The sequence below is a fragment of the Apteryx rowi genome, unplaced genomic scaffold (genome assembly GCF_003343035.1).
Source record: "Apteryx rowi isolate R43461 unplaced genomic scaffold, aptRow1 scaffold_46, whole genome shotgun sequence".
NCBI classification, from domain to species: Eukaryota; Metazoa; Chordata; class Aves; order Apterygiformes; family Apterygidae; genus Apteryx; species Apteryx rowi.
In genome coordinates, this window is record NW_020450716.1 from 1992674 (window position 1) to 2012966 (window position 20293).

General features: G+C 36.8%; 1 protein-coding gene across 3 annotated transcripts in view; it reads right to left on the minus strand.

Annotated features, from left to right (window-relative positions):
• ITSN1 (intersectin 1) overlaps positions 1-20293 on the minus strand; it is a 143349-nt gene that overhangs the window by 76268 nt on the left and 46788 nt on the right. For all 3 annotated transcript variants that reach the window (XM_026077651.1, XM_026077650.1, XM_026077649.1), the window contains exons 6-14: positions 19041-19220; positions 18314-18407; positions 15549-15649; positions 13939-14002; positions 11577-11714; positions 10507-10622; positions 5586-5848; positions 4607-4756; positions 4280-4420 (exon numbers count right to left, since the gene is read on the minus strand). In XM_026077651.1, coding sequence (XP_025933436.1) covers positions 4280-4420; positions 4607-4756; positions 5586-5848; positions 10507-10622; positions 11577-11714; positions 13939-14002; positions 15549-15649; positions 18314-18407; positions 19041-19220 — 1247 coding nt within the window. The remainder of the gene's footprint in view (positions 1-4279; positions 4421-4606; positions 4757-5585; positions 5849-10506; positions 10623-11576; positions 11715-13938; positions 14003-15548; positions 15650-18313; positions 18408-19040; positions 19221-20293) is intronic.

Consider the following 20293-nt stretch of genomic DNA (forward strand, 5'->3'; position numbering starts at 1 on the left):
ACCGACAATCTGGCAAATTCAATTTGTCACGAAGGGTTGGGAAAGACATAATACAACTCTAAGAATAATTGTCATCTAATTGCTTAATCCCAGAGTGAGTCCCATGAAAGGTTTTTAATTCTTGTTGCAAGAACACAAAGCTGACTGCGCTGAAATGACTTCATGGTTGCCTCGCTTCACTCCTGGCTGGTTTTGATTGGGCCACAACAGCGCAGGCCTCAGATTTTAAGATTACATAACAAGCACAGACTACTGTAATCTCTTTCATTCCAACCAGCATACTTTGGTCACACAGCAGAATCAAGGACTTTGAATTCACAAAGTATCAAAATTAAGATAAACTATGCATTTGACTACCAGGAGTTACACATGAAGTTCATTGTTGAGCTGCATTGCCTATAACACGAGATCTTTTTCAGCCCTTCAAGGATATCACAAAGGCCACATATTCCTATCATGGGACTATCAGTCCCTACCTAGAACCAAATGAGAAACAGCAATATATAAGGTAGCATTTTCCAAACTATTTGCCAAGGGGCCTGCCTCCTTCCCAACCACCACAGTTAGCGTGCTGTTAAAATACACACAAAACACTGTCCCTTGTGTTCAGCACTTGCCCCTTCTACCACCTCCCTGGCCCAAATACCTGCATGTCCTACGTCAAAGTTTGGGATGAAGATTTTAAATAGTATTATTAAATTAGTATAGCACACAGGCATCATGGAAATGAAGTTTTCAAGTAGTATGACCCAAGAAATGCAGCACCTAGTTGACTAAATATATTGATAGATAAACTGCAAGAGAGAGAAAAAAAAAAACAGCTTTCAAAACACAGGGTATCATAATCCTATCATTCCATTTTGAGAAGCCCTTAGATAAGACAAAGACAAATAGCAGAATGAATCTCTTAACTGAGATAGGATTTACACAAAAATTACCATTCTTGAAGCACAAAAACTAATAGAAGGCAATATTTCAGGGTGGAGTGTAATCCTAGACTGTTTATTTTTAAAAGGCAGAATACTTCTAAGCTCCAGACTATTGAATTTTAATACACAGAATATTTTGGAGAGCATTTAAGAACAGAAGATGCCAAGGGACCAGGAGGGTGAAGTTCTGTTCCCTTTAATCACAGACAACCATACAATAGATACCTAGTCCAAAATGGTCAGCAACACACTAGTTCTGCTTTCCACACCCTTTAATTCGACTGAAAACACAGACATACAGAACTACCAGACACTGGAACAGAAGAAACTAATAGCATCACTAACACTGTATTTTCATGCAACAACAAGAATTGAATGATGTCCCATATAAGAGCAGAAAGCAAACACAGCAATTAAAACCCAGTTTTTTTCAACCTAATGGGGGAAAACTCTGCTCTGACCTTAAACCCTGAGCAAGAGGCATCTCAGAACTGAGATACCACTAGATACACCAGGACTCTCTGCCACATATCCCATCTCCAGTGCTTCAGAGGAAAGCCAAACTACTTGGGAGCCAAACTGTGTATCGAGGGAGGCAAATAATCCTTGCAGATAACCAGCAGAAGCCCTCAATACAGTATAAACATGGCTCAAACATATACACTTAAGGAACAGGAAGTTTGTGTCCTTCCAACCACCGCTGGCAATGTCACTCTACCAGATACCACTGACTCCTATAACTAGCACAAATTTTCATCACCCAGGATTCTCCTGTTATACAATTTCTTCCACAWTTTTAATCAAAATCCATCTTGAAACTAATTACTAGGTTGAAGAATAATTACTTGCTTTAATTAACTCATCTTTCCATAACAAGTGTCAGGTGTATCAAACTAAAGTATTTCCAGGTAAAGAGATAATACCCTACAAAGAATTGTCAATATTGTTTTGTTTTTTTTAAACCAAATGGAGAGTTTAGAACATGAAAAATCTCCTTTTAAAACAGTTATATACTCCTTTATTTTTTCCTCTACAAATTAAATAGTAAAATTTACAGCATATTTGAAAAACTGACCATTTGGGGGGAAAAGGATACATTCAACGTCATCATAATTTCTCAATCCACTCTTTTAGGTTTTCCCTGTATAAAATTTGGCCTTTTCTACTGATTAGTGACATTTCGTGCTCATGATGCCAAATGTGACAAATCCCTCAAGCAACACGAACTGAAACATTACTGGTGGAGATCAATGATCACCTGAGAGAAGACAATACCACAAAGCCACAGCTACTACTTTCAATATGAAAAAAGCTCCTCCCCCACCTCCAACCAAAAATCCAGCAAACCAACCACCAAGAAAGCCAAGTGCGGTTTTCATTACTGGGGAGCAGTCATTCTCAATAAAGCAATTTAGAAAGCAAACAGTCAAAAGCGTATTAATTAGGCTGCTGGATACATACTGTCTAGTACCACTTAAAATGACTAGAGATGGTTAAAAATCACTACAAATACAATAATGATTCCAAAACAAGTGTAAAATTTAGACAACTGTGCAAAATTCACTCTACTTGACCTGGACATTTCAGTAAAGTTTCAGTGCAGTAAACTAATTAGTCTTCTTCATAGACAAAAAGCAATTGTACGTTGAAATGCTGAACAAAAAACAAACAAACAAAAAAGCAACCTGTTTTTCTACCATTGTGATTTGGCAATGAGTAGCATAAACAAAAATTTAGAGCGCTGAAAAATCCTTCTACCCTCCTTCACTTTTTCCTTTCATGCTGATACAGTTAAAACCAATACATAAAAGAATTAGGTAAAGAAAGCACATCTACAGTCAGCCAAGCAGATGATTAAAGAAACTAGAAAATGCTAAAGCGAGAGTCTGCAGAGAACACTGACACTGCCATTTGTTTATCTAGTACTTTTAAATAAGCTACTTAAACACATCTACTTGTAGATGGATTATCCCTCTCATTACGTGTTTCCCAAGTGTTAGTTTCACATTTTTTTCCTCCCCTGCACCTTCTATTTATTATAGCTTCTATTTATTACAGCTATGAAATCTCATTCAAAATTCTTTATAACAGCTGTATTTTCTTACGGATTAGTACGATGACTGTTATAATAGGAACCAATCCCAACTGCAGCATATTGGCCTTTACTATTATATAAATGACCTAACGCTTTTTGCCATGACGTATCATTATTTCCTCTTAATTTGTTATATTATGACAAAAGCAAAAGAGTTACTTTACCTTTCTTTCCTCACTGTAGTTGCCAATTAAAAAAAAATTGCTGGCAGTTAACAGAAACGACATACAAAAATAAAAAGTGAATTTGATTCAATTTGTTGAAAAATGCAAGGGTTAGAATAGCACATACCTTCTTGTGAAAGGTGCAATGGTACACACAAAACTTCAGTAGAAGTGTAAAGTGTTTTAAGAAACAAGGAAACCAGAAAACAGTCCAAAAAATTCTCATGCATAAAATAAAAAAATCTGAACTTTCAAGTGCTGGTTTTGTTCAAATGAATGTACTGTATTAATTAGGCTTAGAGATTTCAAATGGAATAGTAGGTTTAGGTTTTAAGACAGGTTTTTTCTTAAGCCCTCATAACAGAAATGTCAGATCCTCTTTGAAATAGTAAAGACACACTGAGAGTGCCTCCATTACTGACCAGAAATTTATTTCAGGAGATATAAAATATGTAATAAAAATAACATCTCTAAATCAAATCTTTTAACTTAACTAGAAACCTTTACCAAGTGTAAAGAATGCTCTTTGATTCAAAGCAGACATCAAACCAGTCCTATTTATCTTCAATTTGGCAGAGAACTTTAGATAAATAGAAGGAAAGACRACTGCCAGGATTAGATCAGAAACTACTGCATGGTTTAACTAGTTTCAATTTTGAAAGTCCATTATTTTCTAATTAAAAAAAAAAATACAGCAGCAAGTCACCTTACTGAAGTCATTTTTTTCTTTAAACACACAAACAGCAATCGCTGCAATAAAAATATACACCAAAGTTTTGTTCTCTTCATCACAAAAAAATCCTCTAACTTCTTCAGCTAAATAATTTATTCACCACTCCCCACAAAAAGATTCTACGAGTATGAAGTGATAATTGCAGCTATACCTTCAAGTGAAGGAAGCACTCCTATATGCGTGTGAAGAACCAGTAAAGAAACTTAAAAAAAAACAAAAACAACTATTAACTACAGCAATTGCTCATGAAAAAGAAACACCACATCACATTTGTTATCAAGTTTGCTTAGGATATTGATGCAGGTGAGGAGGACAAAACGTAAGCCTAAAACCAAAATTAGAGAAAAGATTTTCTCACCTGTAGCTGCTGTTGCAAATGGGTAATTTCTGCAATTCTCAGTTCTCTAGATTTGTTTGTACTCTCAATTTCTTGTCTTTGGGTAGACAGCCGACACCTGATATCTTGAAGCTTTCCTTCCAACTGATTTTTTTTATCATTCTTCAGGGGGAAAAAAAAAAAATCTCTGTTTTATCAAAATGATTTGCCATGCAAGTCAGGATCTTGTGTATTTTTGAAAACTAAAAAGTACTTTTATTCTATACTTATAAAATTTTAGAAAGCATACATGATTATATCACACTCATTACCGTGCTCATGTGTTTCATCTGCAAYGCAATCACTTACTAGAGCCTCCAGCTCAAATTCTAAGGTCTTCTTCTTTGCCTTCAGAACAACTATGTCCTCTTGCTCTTTGTTTCTTTGATTTAGTAATTCTTGCCGACGATTACGTTCCCACTCAAGTTGTCTTTGCCTTTCAAGTTCCCTTTTTGCAGCCTTTAGCATTTAACCAAAAGAAAGAAAGAAAGAAAAAATATATGCAAGATCCATTTTGAGAAACTATTCTAATCACTAATATTCCAATGTGCAGTTAAAACATTATACATACACTGCTAAACTGTGGTCTAAGTATGTACCTACACATAAGCAGAGGAATTATCGAATTGCTCAAATCCTTATTTGAAAGCACTGGTGAAATGGGGCTTCACTCTCTAGCTGATATGTGATCAACCATAATATTCTTCCATTTTAACAAGTTTCCCAAGATTCAATTTTCTTATTTAAAAAAATTTCATATTAAGACTTCAAGGACTCTCCAGGACAGCATCAAATCTTCCTCCAACATCAGGCATTCTGCAGCTTTGCAAAGAACAGTCAAATGCTACTGCACTGAATGCATCATTAATTGGCAATGTGAGAACGTAATAGCTTTTGTTAAATTAACCAATATCTGTTTTCTTTAAGGAATTAACTGATCACAGGAAAAGCATGAATGTCACCAACGCCCAGAAGTTTTTCATCATTCATTCAAGCATCTCTTTACATTGGAAAAAAAAAAAGAATTATTAATTCGTTTTAAAAAAGCTGGAGGTTAGGAGCACTTTTCCTGGATCTAAATGCCTGATTCATTCATTTTGCATGAGAAGTGCAGGAAGAGATGGCCAATTATTTCCTTACCTTCAAAATACCAGAAATTTAAGTTCATTCTTTAAATGCTTGCTTACTAAAAATAAAGATGGCAAAATATTTCATGTATACTTTCTATTTTGTTCTAATCAAATATATCTGCTTTCCATACACAACCACCTTCCTTACATATGGTTACCTCTCGTCTTTCTATTTCTTTCCTCCTTTCCTCTTCTCTCTGCCGTTCCAATTCCCGTTGTTTTTCCAATTGTTTCTCTAGTTCCAGTTGTCTTTTACGTTCCTGCTCCTGTCGCTCACGTTCTTTCCTTTCCTGCTCTGCCCGTTCCAGCTGTGCTAGGCGCTCTTGTTCTTTGCGTTGCTGTTCCAGGAGAGCCTGCCTCCGTTTTTCAAGTTCTAGATTGCCACGTTCAAAGTTCTCACGTTTTTTATCTTCAAATGTGACTTTAATGCATGGAAACACATGGCAAAGGAGAATTAAACTTTGCTACTGACTTAAAGATCCATGAACACTAAATCAAAATTGTCTGCAAAGTGAAACAATCTTCCAACAGTATTACAAGCTGTTCTCAACTACTAATAATGTAGCTCTATGGGTAGTTCCAGGTTTTTGTCATTAGCACTTATACTGTAGCTCCCTTTAAACCCATATCCTTAGGAAACTAAGGCAGGAATTTCAGGTCCAGTTCCTCAGGCTCCTAAGTTCCTCCACAAAGCCCAGCAAGGTGGGTATAATTCAGACAATCAAATCCCGCATGTGGACAAAGGGTGTGGAGTTCCACCATACATTTGGTGATAACAAGAGTATAAGAACCAACATCTCGATTTTAGATGCCACAAGTAATGCACAGAATTCGGCTGAAGATATTATCAGAAAGCAAACGCACGTGACCAGAATGTATTTAAACTTTATATTTTCATAAGATTACTCACTACTGCCAAGAAAAGGAATGGCTAACTTAAGTTCTGGTGCAGCAGAACTCCTGAACACTGGATTCCCGCAGGTTCGCACCTTCTGTCAGCTCTTCCCCCAGCACTGGGTCCCTGACATCCCTCTGCAATGTCACAGATTGTCCTTCCCTTGATCCATGTTCCCAGGCCCCTCCCTTACAGTTCCTCCAGTTCCCCAAAATCATTCCCTCCGCATCACCTTCTTTTTCTTTTTATATCCTCTATGTCCCATTTCCACCACCCATATTCTATATTTCTCTCCTCTCATGTCCAACATTTTTAGTTTTGGCATGCAGATCAAAGAGATATGCTATCTCAAAGAGATGTACTAACTATCAAAGAGATAGCACATGTTTACTTTGAAGGGTGTATGCACCAGTTGTTTGACACGTTGACCTGACATCTGCTGAACCAGCTGAATTCTCCTCGTCTTTTCCTAAATTTGGGCTTCTTCCCTATATCCAACCACCAAATTTCATGAAACTTGAAGAAATTTAATCTCTTTGAGGTCTTTGACTCTGTCGGGTTTCACTCAAATTAGGCACTGGGTTCAAAGAATATTCTGATAGAGAATATGATTATAATATCTATTGATCTAAGAAAGTGGGTAAAAGAGAAAAAATAAAATAAAGAAAAAGAAAAATGTGTGTAAATAAAGCAAGTCAGTTAAAAGGAATACTCAGAAGGGCAAAATGCTGACAAGCAGCATTGACATTGCTTAAGATATCTTATTGAAGGCTCAGATAAAACACGTATCACCAAGAAGCAGCACCAAGCTCTAAGAGGACTGCCCAACAAGCGAGGGTGGTTACTCAGCAAAATCAAGATAGCTATTAGAGGTAAGAAAACAAAGTGTATCCAAAGTACAAAAATTGAAGAGAACAAATTCTACCAAATTAAATGAAATACATAATTACTGGCCTGTGTTGATTTATCTAAGGGAAAGCTGCTAAAAACTCATAAAAGCCAACAATAAAAACTTTCAGATGCCTCAAAAAAAAAAATCCAGCTAGATTTAGTAGAACCAATGAAGAAGGATTCATTCATTCACTCTATGAGAGATCTTTATAGTGGAAAATCTATACATTAGATATAGTGAAAGGTTTATACATTCTAGTTCTTCTCAAACTGGGAACAGAAATGGCTTTAGAACAAAAGCATAATCAAAACCAATAAACTGAAGAGAAACAAGTTGTCAAATCCAGACAATGCTAATCCATAGCTCAAATACAAAATTCATGAACTACTAGCTGTGCAATGCAATTCATCCTTTAATCAGTGTTGTAAGACTAGAAAATGACAAATGCAACACCAGTCTTTAAGAAAAGACAGAACAATGATCCTGGAAGCTACAGACCAGTTAGTCTACTCCCCTACTGGGGAAAGCAGCAGAGAATTCTTGCCAATAAGTATACATGACTAAATACGATACAATGTGGAAAAACCCATAGATAAAAGAGCTGCCTCTCAAGCCTAAAACAGAGCTGGGCTCTCCTCCTACGCCTTTTCTATCAATAAGCAGGTTGATAAAGATCGGGTCAACAGAACAATACTCGGGTGTTTTCAAAGTCTGTTAAAGAAACTAAGCCAAGGCAGTGGTGAGCCTTCCTGACACTACAAATTGCATACCAAAATCCTCAAATTCCAGAAACACAAGACATGGTGCCTCAAACAGCTTACACAGGAGTGTGATATCTCACCTGTGACCAAACATTTCATTGCCAGACAAGACTGGGCAGAACATGCAGATGCCCCTTAGCAAGGTCCACTTTAGCAGCCGCTGCAATCTCACTCCCTCCTGCAGCCAGGAATTACCCAGCAGACTGCCAGCAGAAGTTAGTGATAAAATATAAACCAAAGGCAAGAGTCATATCTGAATTGCTCACACACAGATTCAAGAGCCCCCTGAATAAACTGATACAGGAAGAGACAGAGGTCCTTGGGGAATTAATAAACTGTTAAAAAATTGGAATTAAGGGGTGAAATAAATTACCAATTTTCACAATGCTAGAAAGATTCTCAGTAACTTCCATCAAAGATCTCTACAGCAATTATGCTGTTCAACATACTCAACAATGGTCTGGAATAGGGTGGAAAGTAATGTCTGGAGATGATACCAGATAGCCAAGATTTTAAAACAAAAAGCTGACTGGGAAGACCTTTATAAGAATCTCAAAACTAAGTGATCTGGCAATGAAGCAGCAGAGGAAATTCAAATATTAATGATTACAAAGTAGTGCATACAGGGAATAAATAGTAATCCTAACTATACACAGAGTCATGAGTTTTAAAATGGTTATTATTGTGGAAGGATGTTGGCATTACTGTAGATAGTCTACTGAAACATCAGCTCAAATCTAAGCTGTGATCAAAGGGGCAAAGCAATGGTAGGATTTTAGAATAAAAGCATTATTATGCTATTGTATAAATCCATCACGTTGCCACATCTTCCACTGTGCAAGATTCTGGTCACCTTATTTCATAATAAAATAGAGCAAAACTGAACACCATACAGAGAACAGTGGATGATCAGAAATGTAAGGAAATTTCCTAACAGGAAAGATTGGGGGGGGTGGGGGGGAGGAAATACAGACTCAGAACAAAACAAATAAAACAAACCCTCTACAACTCAAGCTTCTAAATAGCCCTATTCCACTTGAGAAAAAAAAACAGAATAGAATATGAATTAGGAGAAGTATCACTTAGCTTTCTAAAATCACTAGTAGTGCTCAAAAGGTAAAGTGGGAATGATTAATTATCTTTCCTCTTAATATGACTTTAAGGTACAACCTAAGTGTTACCTTACAGTAGTTTTAAAAACAAACAGAAATACTTTCCATTTGAAATGGACAGGCACAGGGTCAAACAGGTTCTAAACAACTCGAAAAATTCATGGAGGTTGGTCCACTAGTAATTAAACCCAAATTTCAGTGTGGATAGAGCCTCTGGCTTGGAGGTGTCTGTCTTGCAGATTAATAGAAGTTCAAAGGATGAAGAAAACATCTGCTACCAGCCATTATTGAAAACCACATGCAAAGCAAAATGAACTTTGGTTTGATCCACTACAGCAGTGCTTAAGATATTTAATATTAAATATCTTATATTTATTTATATAAATAAAATATTCTATTTAAAACATTGAATCTTTAATAAACAAAAGTTTGATAGAGTTAAGCATTAATGCATTAACTTTGACACACGCTAGAACACTTTAAGAGCAATTTAATACCACTTCAAATGTACTCCATGATCTCAACATTTTGTTGCAATTCTGGCAAGATATAGTAGGGTCTGGCTATAACCCACATGCTCAATTTTGTTTTGGTCACAAGTAGTTCGGACTTTGAGAATTACAGAACTTTTTCAACTCCAACGTTAGCAATGCCTTTACATACTGCAAATGAAATATATTCAGGTGAGCATAGTGCACAGGCCTGCTATTCCTGCCCCCATCTGTCCGGTGCCAAAGAGAGAGAAACACCACCAGTAAAATTTCTGGGCAGATGAGCAATGAGTGGCAGTTTCAGTGTCCTGAGACAGAATAAAACCTGGTTTGTTTCTCTAATAGAACTAGAAACACGCTCTAAGAACCAAAGGTTTGTCTCAGATTGCTGCTAGGTCTTATTATTCTTTCCTATTGTGACAGCTGAGGATGGAGTCATTGATGATAAATTTTTCGCTAGGTTGCCATTTAGCATCTAGGAGGCCTTACACTTTTTTTTTTTTTTTAAAGCAGAGCTGACAYAGCTTGTATAAAAAGAGCATACTGGTACACAGACTGCAATAATACAGGCCTTTGTATGCATGCTGTGATCTTGTATGTAAGCCAAACTATACTCCACCTAAGTTAGGAGATGGGGGGTGGTAAAAAGTTTTTGTTGTAGTCTTATAATAGGACTGTTTTGGTTAAGAGTACATAAGAAAAGTAGCCTGAAAGCCGTTCATATCTCGACTGTCATTAGCCAAAAGCATCATGTCAACAGTCAAGAATTAGCTGGACCAAGCAGTGTCTTGGTTATGACTCTGACATGTCACAGTGATCTGAAAAGAAAACATTCCTTAATACAACATCATTCCTGCACAGCATATAACCTGATGATAATGCCTCTCTGATAACAGCACACAATACATCCCCATTTCTGCTTGCTCACCTGGCAATTTCTTTTCCAGTTGCTGCTGTTCTTCTTCTAAAGCTGGTTCCTCTGGTAACCTTTGGTCTACAGATACTGAACTTACAGCTGATATGCCACTACCAGAGCGTACTCTTCTGTCAATAGAAGGATAATTCCAAGCTGCTTAAAAGCACCTATGCTTGCCAGATTTACTTATGATTTAGTGATGAAATCATAAATTAAATACAATGATGTAATGTTTAATCATTTCCCTCAGTGTTCCCCTTAGCACTTCACTCTGCCATTTCAACTAAGATAACAGTCCACTCCAGAGAGCACACTCTCATGTCCTCAGCAACCCAGTTCAAAGTTCATAGCACCATGCAGCTGACTGATGTGTTCACTCTGTCTCCAAGACCTTTAATTTATGGCCAGCCTGGAGTTTGGAAAATGGTGACTTAGACAACAGCAAAAGTTGCAAAGGGAGAGAAAGAGTTCACTAGTTAAGCTAAAAACAAGACACCACATGGAATAAACAAAAAATTGTCATCTTCAGGAGTATATTCAAAGAACATGAAGCTATGATTGTATGCAAAGGTTTGTCTCCATTGCTGTTCCTGTCTTCCCACCCGTTCCTCCACAAAAAAGTGAAATGGAGAAACAGAAGTAATGACTCAGCACTATGATTCACAGATACAATTGTATATAAAAAAAAAAAAATCAGAATTTCCTACAGTGCAAATTCAGGGTATTTTGAATTCTAATACAACTCATTTGCTGTACAGAAGGATAAGTCTGAATTAAAACCCTTTAAATTCTCATTGCCAGACAAAGTTTTCAGAAGGTGTGGTAGCATAAAACATTGACAAGAACTGTATTCTTACAAGGACTTCTTGTGACAGAGCTATTTCCAGTATCCAGTATTTTTAAGAAAACCAAAAGCTAAACAAGCATCTTCCCAACTAGAAGCATTCTGTGACACCTATGCAATACAAAGATAAGGAGAGGTATTTTTCAACCTTTTGTTCTTTACATTCACAGGACAGGTCAGAGGTTTCCCAAATGAAACAAAGAATTAGGAATGAGATTACAGAATCATAACCATTTACCTAAATGAAGGTGGAATATACTCTGGAGGCAGCACAGGTGGCAATGGCTGACCAGACATAGCTACATCAATTAAGTGCATAGCCAGAATAAACTCTTCTGCTGTAAGTTTTCCATCTTGATCAATATCTGAAAGATTCCTTTTTAAAGGAAAGATGCAAAGTAAGTAAAGATTAAAAATCACTGTTAGAAAGCACAGTTTTGACATATTCAGTTCCAAATTAATTCATTGTTTTCACTGATTTTCTTATACTACTTTGTTTCTTTAAAATAAATTTAGGACGCAGTAACAAAATGCATCATTCCATTTCCCACATTCCTGCGTGTGCATCTGCTATAGCATACATCCTTGACAATATCATTTCAGTCATGGCTTCTACTTTGCTTGTTCTTTGTGTACTGCCTGTATCATAAGCTGTGTAAGTAAAGTTAACCAGTGGAATTTTCTTGCACATCTCACGAACATCTGCTACGCAGTATCATTCAAAAAAAGGATCAGCTCAAATGTTCTGTAGAAATTTTTGATTTGGCCTCCTGCTTCCCTGGAGGCTCCTATCTCACATTGCAGAATACACATTTGCATTAAAATCAAAGCCACTAATGTTCTAGTCCTGACAAGGCACAAAAACAATTTAGCATTACACACATATAAAAATGATGCAGTAAGGTCTCCAGATGGCCTAAACCTGACAGAGGCATGAAATGCTTTTATTCATATTAAGGTGGTACTACACAAAATTTAACAGTGTAAGCATCAGCTTTGTTCCCTAAGATGCTGCTGACTCCAGTAATACAGGAAAACCTTCCACAATACTGTGGAAATCTACTGTGAACAACYGAGATATTCTTTTGATGTCTCAAAGGTCCAGGACTCTGTACCTTTAAACTTGGAAGACTGTTATAGCCCCATTTGATCCATGCTTGTGATACTGCTCTGCGGGTTGGGGAACAGGAACAAGCTACCAGAACAAAAAGCCAGAATGCAAGCATAGAGTTGATCAGCTACCCTAACTGTTCGAGTACAACATCTTTATCAGGGAAATACTGAAACAGCTGCTACAGATTAGCTGACATGCTGTACATCTATGYTTTACCTTATGTGCCTATTAGTGAGTCAGTGAGTCTGCCCCCAATACAGACCAAGTCTTGCCCCAGAGAACAGGTACAGTGGTCCCACTGCCATGATTAAGAATCAAGAAAAGGACCAATATTCAGGCCAACAGAAGCTGTAAAATCCATTCCTTATTACAGTAGAGTTGGCAGTTTTGAGTGTCAAAAATCAAAACAGTTATGTTTAGAACTGGAGTATGCTAACGTCATTCCCCTGCCCACACAACCTAGTTGAAGCACTGGGAGCAAGCACAGTATTTTTTGGCTGATCATCTGCTGGATGACTGGGTTGCTATTTTTTCCTTATAGTAGCTTTGCTAGGAAACAGAGAAGGAGACAGTGCTTTTGAAGAGCTAAGAAAAACATTACTGTTTAGCAAAGAAAACAAGTGCAATTGAACCACTAGATTAGAGCTACAACACAATTGACAGCCTCACACAACAAAAGTCAGATGGGTTAGTGAGCTGCCAATGGTTTTCAAGTAAATACTTATGAAGTAGAGAAGTTAATTAGAAATAATTTGCATGGGGAACCTGGAAATTAAAAATATACAAAAGTGGTATGAAGGCCATTTGAGAAGCCATCAAAGGTAACCATAAACCAACAGTAACTAAATACTACCACAATAATAAAGTAGAAACACTACACAGTACAGAGAAGGTATAAGCTTCCAAAGTACGAAGGAGAGAGGCCAATCCACATCATGATAAAAGAACACAACAAACTTCGGCAAACAAGAACTTGGAAAGGAAATGAGAAGCCAAGACAAATCTGCCTTTTAAAATCGATGATTTAAAGGACATAACTCCAGCCCCTTGGAAATAAGCCCTTAGAAATTCACATATAATCAGTACAGGAGGCAGACAAGCCCCAAAGAAAGTGTGGTTCTGCATTGTTTCCTTTTTGTACTACCTGTGCACACACATAACTTGTACTACTGCTGTAGCACGTATGCCAGGGGAGGCAGAAGAGGGAGAAGGCTGAATATTCGGTCTGTCTAAAAAACCTATAATTAAAATCCAACATAAAAACCATCTATGTGCATAACAAAAGATACTCTTTTTTGTGGACTAGAGTAATATCAATATATGGACAAGACTGAAGGTTTTGTTTTATAAAGCTATGCATTAAAAACAGCAAAGCATAATGATTTATCAGTGGAGGGAGAGGGAAAAGAAAGAAAAAACACAGTATGCAGTATAGAGGTGTAAGTACAGCTTGTAGTTTGGTAGAAATCAATAGATTTATTTTTACCATATTGTAGCCAACTGAGCCTGGGGTAAACTTGATTGCATAAGGATAGTTCTTGCTTGTGGACCTAGCAAATTAGAACAAGGGTTAACAAACACAAGAAATTTCTTTCTTCTCATGCTTTACCAAATAGTTATTCCACAAGCGGAGTTTAGTTTTAAATATGTAATACTGAAGCGATGAGTTTTCTGCATGAGCAGACTATACATACTGCTATCCCTAAGCCCACCCAAGAGGAACATACTAAAAGAAATTAAGTAATCCTTCCCTCCTCCACAACATTCACTCAAAGGAAAAAAACAAAACAAAACAAAACTATCTAATGCAAAGAGATGATCCCAGAACTAGTAAAACAAAGCCACTATACCATTCTATTTTCTTTTTCAAACTAGGCAGGCACTGTTATCAGTGGGTGAGCTGAATATTGTAAATGGCTGCAGATTTCACACAACCCAGTATATCCTTTCCAGGAATCCGTTTCCCACAGCCAACTTACTTGGCCAAAAAAATAAAGGAAAGAAGGTGAGGAAAGGATCCCGACTACGATGAGTGTTCCACCCCAAGGCAAATATGTTCTCACTAGCAAAAAGGAGACCTACAGGTCATAAGCCTTCCAAAAGGAAAACCCACTGATGGCCTGGCTATTGGAACAGTCATATTTTCCGGTAGTGAAGCATTTTCACCCCAGAGCATTCCATCATATGGATAGCAGGCTGTCAATTAAGAGAGGAAGAAAATTTTCCCATAGAATTTTTTCCTATGTTCGAGAAATCTGTGTGGCCATAAAAGCAGGGTGAAAGATATGTCAGGCCCTTGTCTTATGAGAAATAAAAAAAAGAAACAATCCAGCCCCTTAAAGCAGAYGCTGTCTATGATCAGAAGCCCAGGATCCAATAGCCTACCCATTTTACAGTTCCAGTAGAGAGAGAAACACAAAYGTATAATGTAATGATGGGAGGGGTGTGGAGAGAGAGAGAAGAAGAAATTATGTAGAATCAAGTGTCAGTGTGTTTTTACTCATGGGTTGTTCCTATTCTTTACATATTTGGTTGACGGTGCCTCTTGAATATGTAGACTCTTGCCTACAACTAATTTTTAGTACCAACAGTATTCAATCATAGAACTGCAAAACTGGAAACAAAATTGAAAGATTTCACTATGTTAACACTCTCATTCTCTTTATAAAGAAAGATCTGTCCTGTAGTCTACTTTGTGAAAGCTTTCAGTTTTGTTGTTTGTTAATAAAGGTCAACGAAAATAATTGTGTGAATAAGGTAAAAAATAAAACTGAACRAGTGAGGGAGGAATGAAAACATAACAAGTTACAAGAAATTTCAGATATCTATTGTGTTTGGTAATCCAGCCCTACAGCCTTTAGATGGCTGCAGGGTCCCTCTCCCAATCCTTTCCTATTTAAAAAAATTGGCAGCCATTCATAAATGACTATTTGTTTGCTCCTAAACAAGATCATGAAGCAGTTGGAAAATTGTAACACAAAAATGGACTAGCAAAAAAGAGGGAGGTGAGAGTCTCTTACGAAAGCAAGTTATTTTCTAAATGCTGTTTTAATCAGCCTTTTACAGTTAAAAAGGACAAAAAAAAAATTTCAATACCTGTTAAGTGTCCGCTCATTGTTTTATCATGGCTATTGAACAGCTGTCTGTATTTCAGTCTTGATGACTGAGGTACAGCCCATTCTGCCACAGGGGAGACACTAGAATTAGAAAAGGGGTAGGGAGGAGAGAAAATATCTAATTTTACATTTTATCACATGAAGCTATGGGTACAACATGATGAAGTGCTGCACAGAATTTTATGTCTGAAATTGTCCCCCCCCCTTTTTTTTTTTTAAACAGTCATTCCCTTCTTTTCCTGAAACCATAGCACCTTACACTTCTTGTTTGAAAACATTTATCATGGTTCAGTGTCTTGAAAGATGGCTCTCAGTAAAGATGAATGACAGGCCTAAGAGTTTTGCTTTTTTCTTTACTAGCAGAGAATTAAATAACCCAAATAGGTTAGAGGAACTAAAAGCTTTTACCTAAACATATAGTAGGAAATGCCTCACTGTAGTCAGCAGAAGTAATATTTCATCTTACCCTATCTTTAACTGGTTGTCTTAGCCAAACCATTCATAAGCTGATTAAGAAAAACAAAAATGTAAAGCATGCTGAAAATGTGTGCAAAAAAATACAACACTTAAAAGCAATCAAAGTTTCTCTGAAGGGCACTCGACTGACAAATATAATATTACCAGTTCTAATTCATCCACATAATAGGTTGAGTGCTGCTATTTGTAGATACGCTTTCCCATGCTTGAAGGCTGACAAGTCTTCATACTGAAAACCAGTGAGTAAGGTTTACCATCTTTAAGCACATTCAAACTTTGTCCTTCTTTGTGAAGGTGTAACACAAAAAACAGACAGACTATATAGGCATTTGTGATAGGGTGCCAAATTACAGTAAGAACTGGACCAACACAACCAAATCCCCTTTCCTTGGTTCACTAAGCAGATAGCATGGTATGACCTTTCAGTGTTGAGCTGAAAGGATTACATGAATAACCTAATTTACCTTATATCCCGTTTTCACATTACAACAGCTAAAACAGCTAATACTTCTATTTCCACTCCTTTCAAAGTATTGTGTTTTAAGATTTTTTTTCATGAGAACAAAGTAAAAATATTCATCTTGAACAATGAAAATGAGAAACTTTTATTCAAATTTTAGCTATATGAATTCCTTTCTCACCAGTTTTGCTAGATGCAGAATTTTCACACACACAACTTTTTATGTTATGTATATATGTGCCTTGACCTGTGAGACAAACTTATTGTATGTAAGTAATGAAACTCTTCTTCAKGGATACCTGACTGGTAGCTGTGGAGGAAAAAATGCTGGAAGACAACATAGTTGACTCATGTCTGCCAAACACCATGTATACCAAGAGTTTGTTACTGATGACTCGTGAGACAGAGTGATAAAAGCACCACAGCTGGAATTTTGAAGTTCATCCTTTTTCAAATTCAAAGAATATCTGAGCTTGGAAAAAAGCATGACTTCAGCTTTGTTCTAATTCAAGTATAATAGACTTAGCTCTTCTTCCTCCTGTTCCATAAACTCTGCAAATCAATTGCCTTGCTATCTGTTTTCTCCAAAATACTACTTGAAGATGCATGCCAGATCATTGCATTATCAGCACTCTATCAAGGAATACCTCCTTCAGTGCTGGTAGACAATTTGGAGTTACTGAAGAAATTATAGTTGAGCTAAGGAAACTCCAACCCAGGCCCAAACATAGTCAGAGAACCATGCAATTTCACCTCAGAAAAGAAGTCATCTCATGTGGGGTTCAGGCCACTGTGGGCAATAAAAGTGACCAGCAAGACTGAGATATAGTTAACCCCAAAACCATGACAGCCCTCTTATGGAATATCTGGAAGCTGTTTCGGCTGACGCTTCTTGAACATCACTCATTATAGATACTGAGTGTTACTGCGGACAGACTGGATAATTTCTACCTGTGGGAATTACATCAGAGCATCACTGCTATGTTCCTAACAGTACTAGGTTTCAAACAGAAGCAAAACTGTTTGTTTTGAAAGATTTTTAAATCCTCATTGCCACTAATCAGCAGTGCCACTATCTAATACAGAGGAACAAGAAAAATCTGCAGAATATAAATTAGAATAGGTGACTGAATAACTTCTCAACCCTTTTCTTTCTTGGTAAAAAAATCCTTAGCATAGACCTGTAAGAAAGTTTTCATTAATGAACGCTTTGGAAAAATTACTACCCTACTTCCTACAGAAAGTTTTATTTTCTTAGATAAATTTCTTCAGAGCATAGTAAAATACATTTTATCTGACTGTACATTTTCCTAGGCCTTGTAAATCTAAAAGCCTTTTAGGTAATTTTTAATGCAGAACTTCAGGAACATAAAAGAAACAGTTATGTGGACTGCATTTGAAATATGAGAATTATTAAATATATTACTTTCAAAAATAAGCCTGGAGTTGCTAATTTTTAAGAATACTACCTTTTATCTCCACACTGCCAGAAGGAGTGCCCATACAATATAAAATAAACCAGATTATGTTTACAGAAGCACATGCTTTTCTAAAAATTGAGTTTTAGAGAGTTTGCAAATAGTGTCAACACACACTGCAATAGTTAATTACTATATTTCAACGATTCATTACTCATGAAGCATTCCATGTTAAACCAGAACATCCTATGAAATCTTGAAGTAGTATCTCAGCAGGAATTGATTTCTGCAAGTAAATAACATTTCAAAGAACAACTTTATTAAAGAAAGGCAGTTTCGTTAACTCTGGGAAATTAGATGCACACATATGTTCATTCCATACCAACTTACCTAGCCACATCAAATGATTGTGCCTTTTGCAGTTTTGTGTTTAACTGTGATCCTGGACCAGATCTACTAAAGGAAGAGCTCTTTGGCAATGTGGCTGTAAATAAGGCAATATACATTTTTTCAGTATTAGCATTTTAAACTGTAAACTTTCAATAACATTCAGTTAGTTCCCAACATCACAAACAAGCATTATGGTTCTTCCGATAGCTTCCCTTTTAAAAATCTTAAGATAAAATAACAGTGTCTAACAAAATAGGTCAAAACATACGGGCATCTCTCTCATACCTTTCTACATTTGCAGTTTTATGTAAATATTGTTGATGTCAAATTGTATTGTGATTAATGTTAAAACTCATATGCATTCTAATATTTTAAAGTTATCCCAACAAATAGCAGTACTTCAATATTTACAAATAGGTGGGAGAGGATCAATTTCTAGGCTTCAGTTTATGGGCAAGCAAGATTTATTACTCTGTTACAACAGGGCTAATATTTTGCTCAAGATGACTGACAGTTACAGTGTGATATGTCCATGTTTCTTTTAACTTTTATACAAGTTTGCTAATAAATTACATCGGGCTAATCCAAAATACAGTCCTTACACAAAGCCATTCTCTAGAGTAAGTTAAAATGGCTAATTCCATGTCTACTGTTCTCTGGATCCAAAGAAAATGGCAAAACAATTTGTTAATAGCAAGAGAGTAAACAGTCTCAGTACGTAGCCTACCAGGATGAGCGAAAGCAGGCAGAGGTTGTATAACAGCAGGAGCTCCGTTAGCCAAGGGGGGCACTGCTGCCGCAGGAACAGAAGATACTAATGGTGGAGACATTCCTACTACTGGAATGGATGCCATGGGTACTGGGGCAACAGCTGAAAGAGATGGCATGCTGGCAATGCCCCCAATACCTATGAGCAAGAAAAGGAGACATTTTTTCTACCTGAGAGACTCCTAGTAGGATAGCACGGTTTGTTTAACTGCAGCCTGGAATCCATCAGTAAACATGGAATTAAACAGCAAACTGAAATGGAAACTTCCACACATCCCTTTAATGAAGTCTTACAGTCTGCTGCACCATTAGCATGGCAGGGGAAGACAAAACAATGTAGAGGGAACAACATACCATTTTATAACGTATGTATATAAGATCACACTGGACGTAACACTGACCAAAAAAAAATCCATTAGCATTTGCTGAAGAAAAGAATTGTTTGCCTTGAACTGAATGAAGAGCAGCACTGTCAACTTCCAGTGAGTAATGAGCCCAAAGTCCACATTTAGCCACAGCTGAAAAGAACAAGCTTCAGGAAAACTGCTTGCAGCCTATTGTCAGGATGAAACAGTGCAAAGCTAATAGGGTAAAGCACAGTAATGAAGTATTTTAGGTGTAAGCACAGTTGCATGGATAACAGGAAGTTAAGGAGGTCTAGTCATGCCAATGGGAAGAATGAGGCTCTGTGCAAGCAGCCGAGATCAAGTTTACAGTGAATGATAAAAAAGAAAATCCTGAATTTTGCTGAATTTGTTGGGGGTAAGGGGGAACTGACTTTATTATGACTTCTCACTTAAATCCAGTATTTGTTCTGTTCAATTTCACTGATTTCTTACAGTCAGAAATAAAACCTCTGTTTGTAAAACTTGAAAAAGAGACAACTGATCAAACAATAGCATTGCATGCAGTTTATCAAATGTACTATTCCCTTTTCTTAACAACAGTGGTGATTCTCAGGCACTAATCAACTTCAGTCACTGCAACTACTAAAACAGAAAGGTAAAGAACCTCTTGCTATAGAGTGYGACGGAACATCAAGATGCCAAATATAAGGCTTCATTTAGTTATTTTCAGCATCCTCTTACTATCCAATTTTACCTACTCCTTTTCTTGAAAATATGGTGATCTTTGCAGTAGGTCAGCTATGATAACTGAAGTGGTATTTGTTCTAGCTAATAATAGCATAATTCTGCTCATAAAATAAAAGTG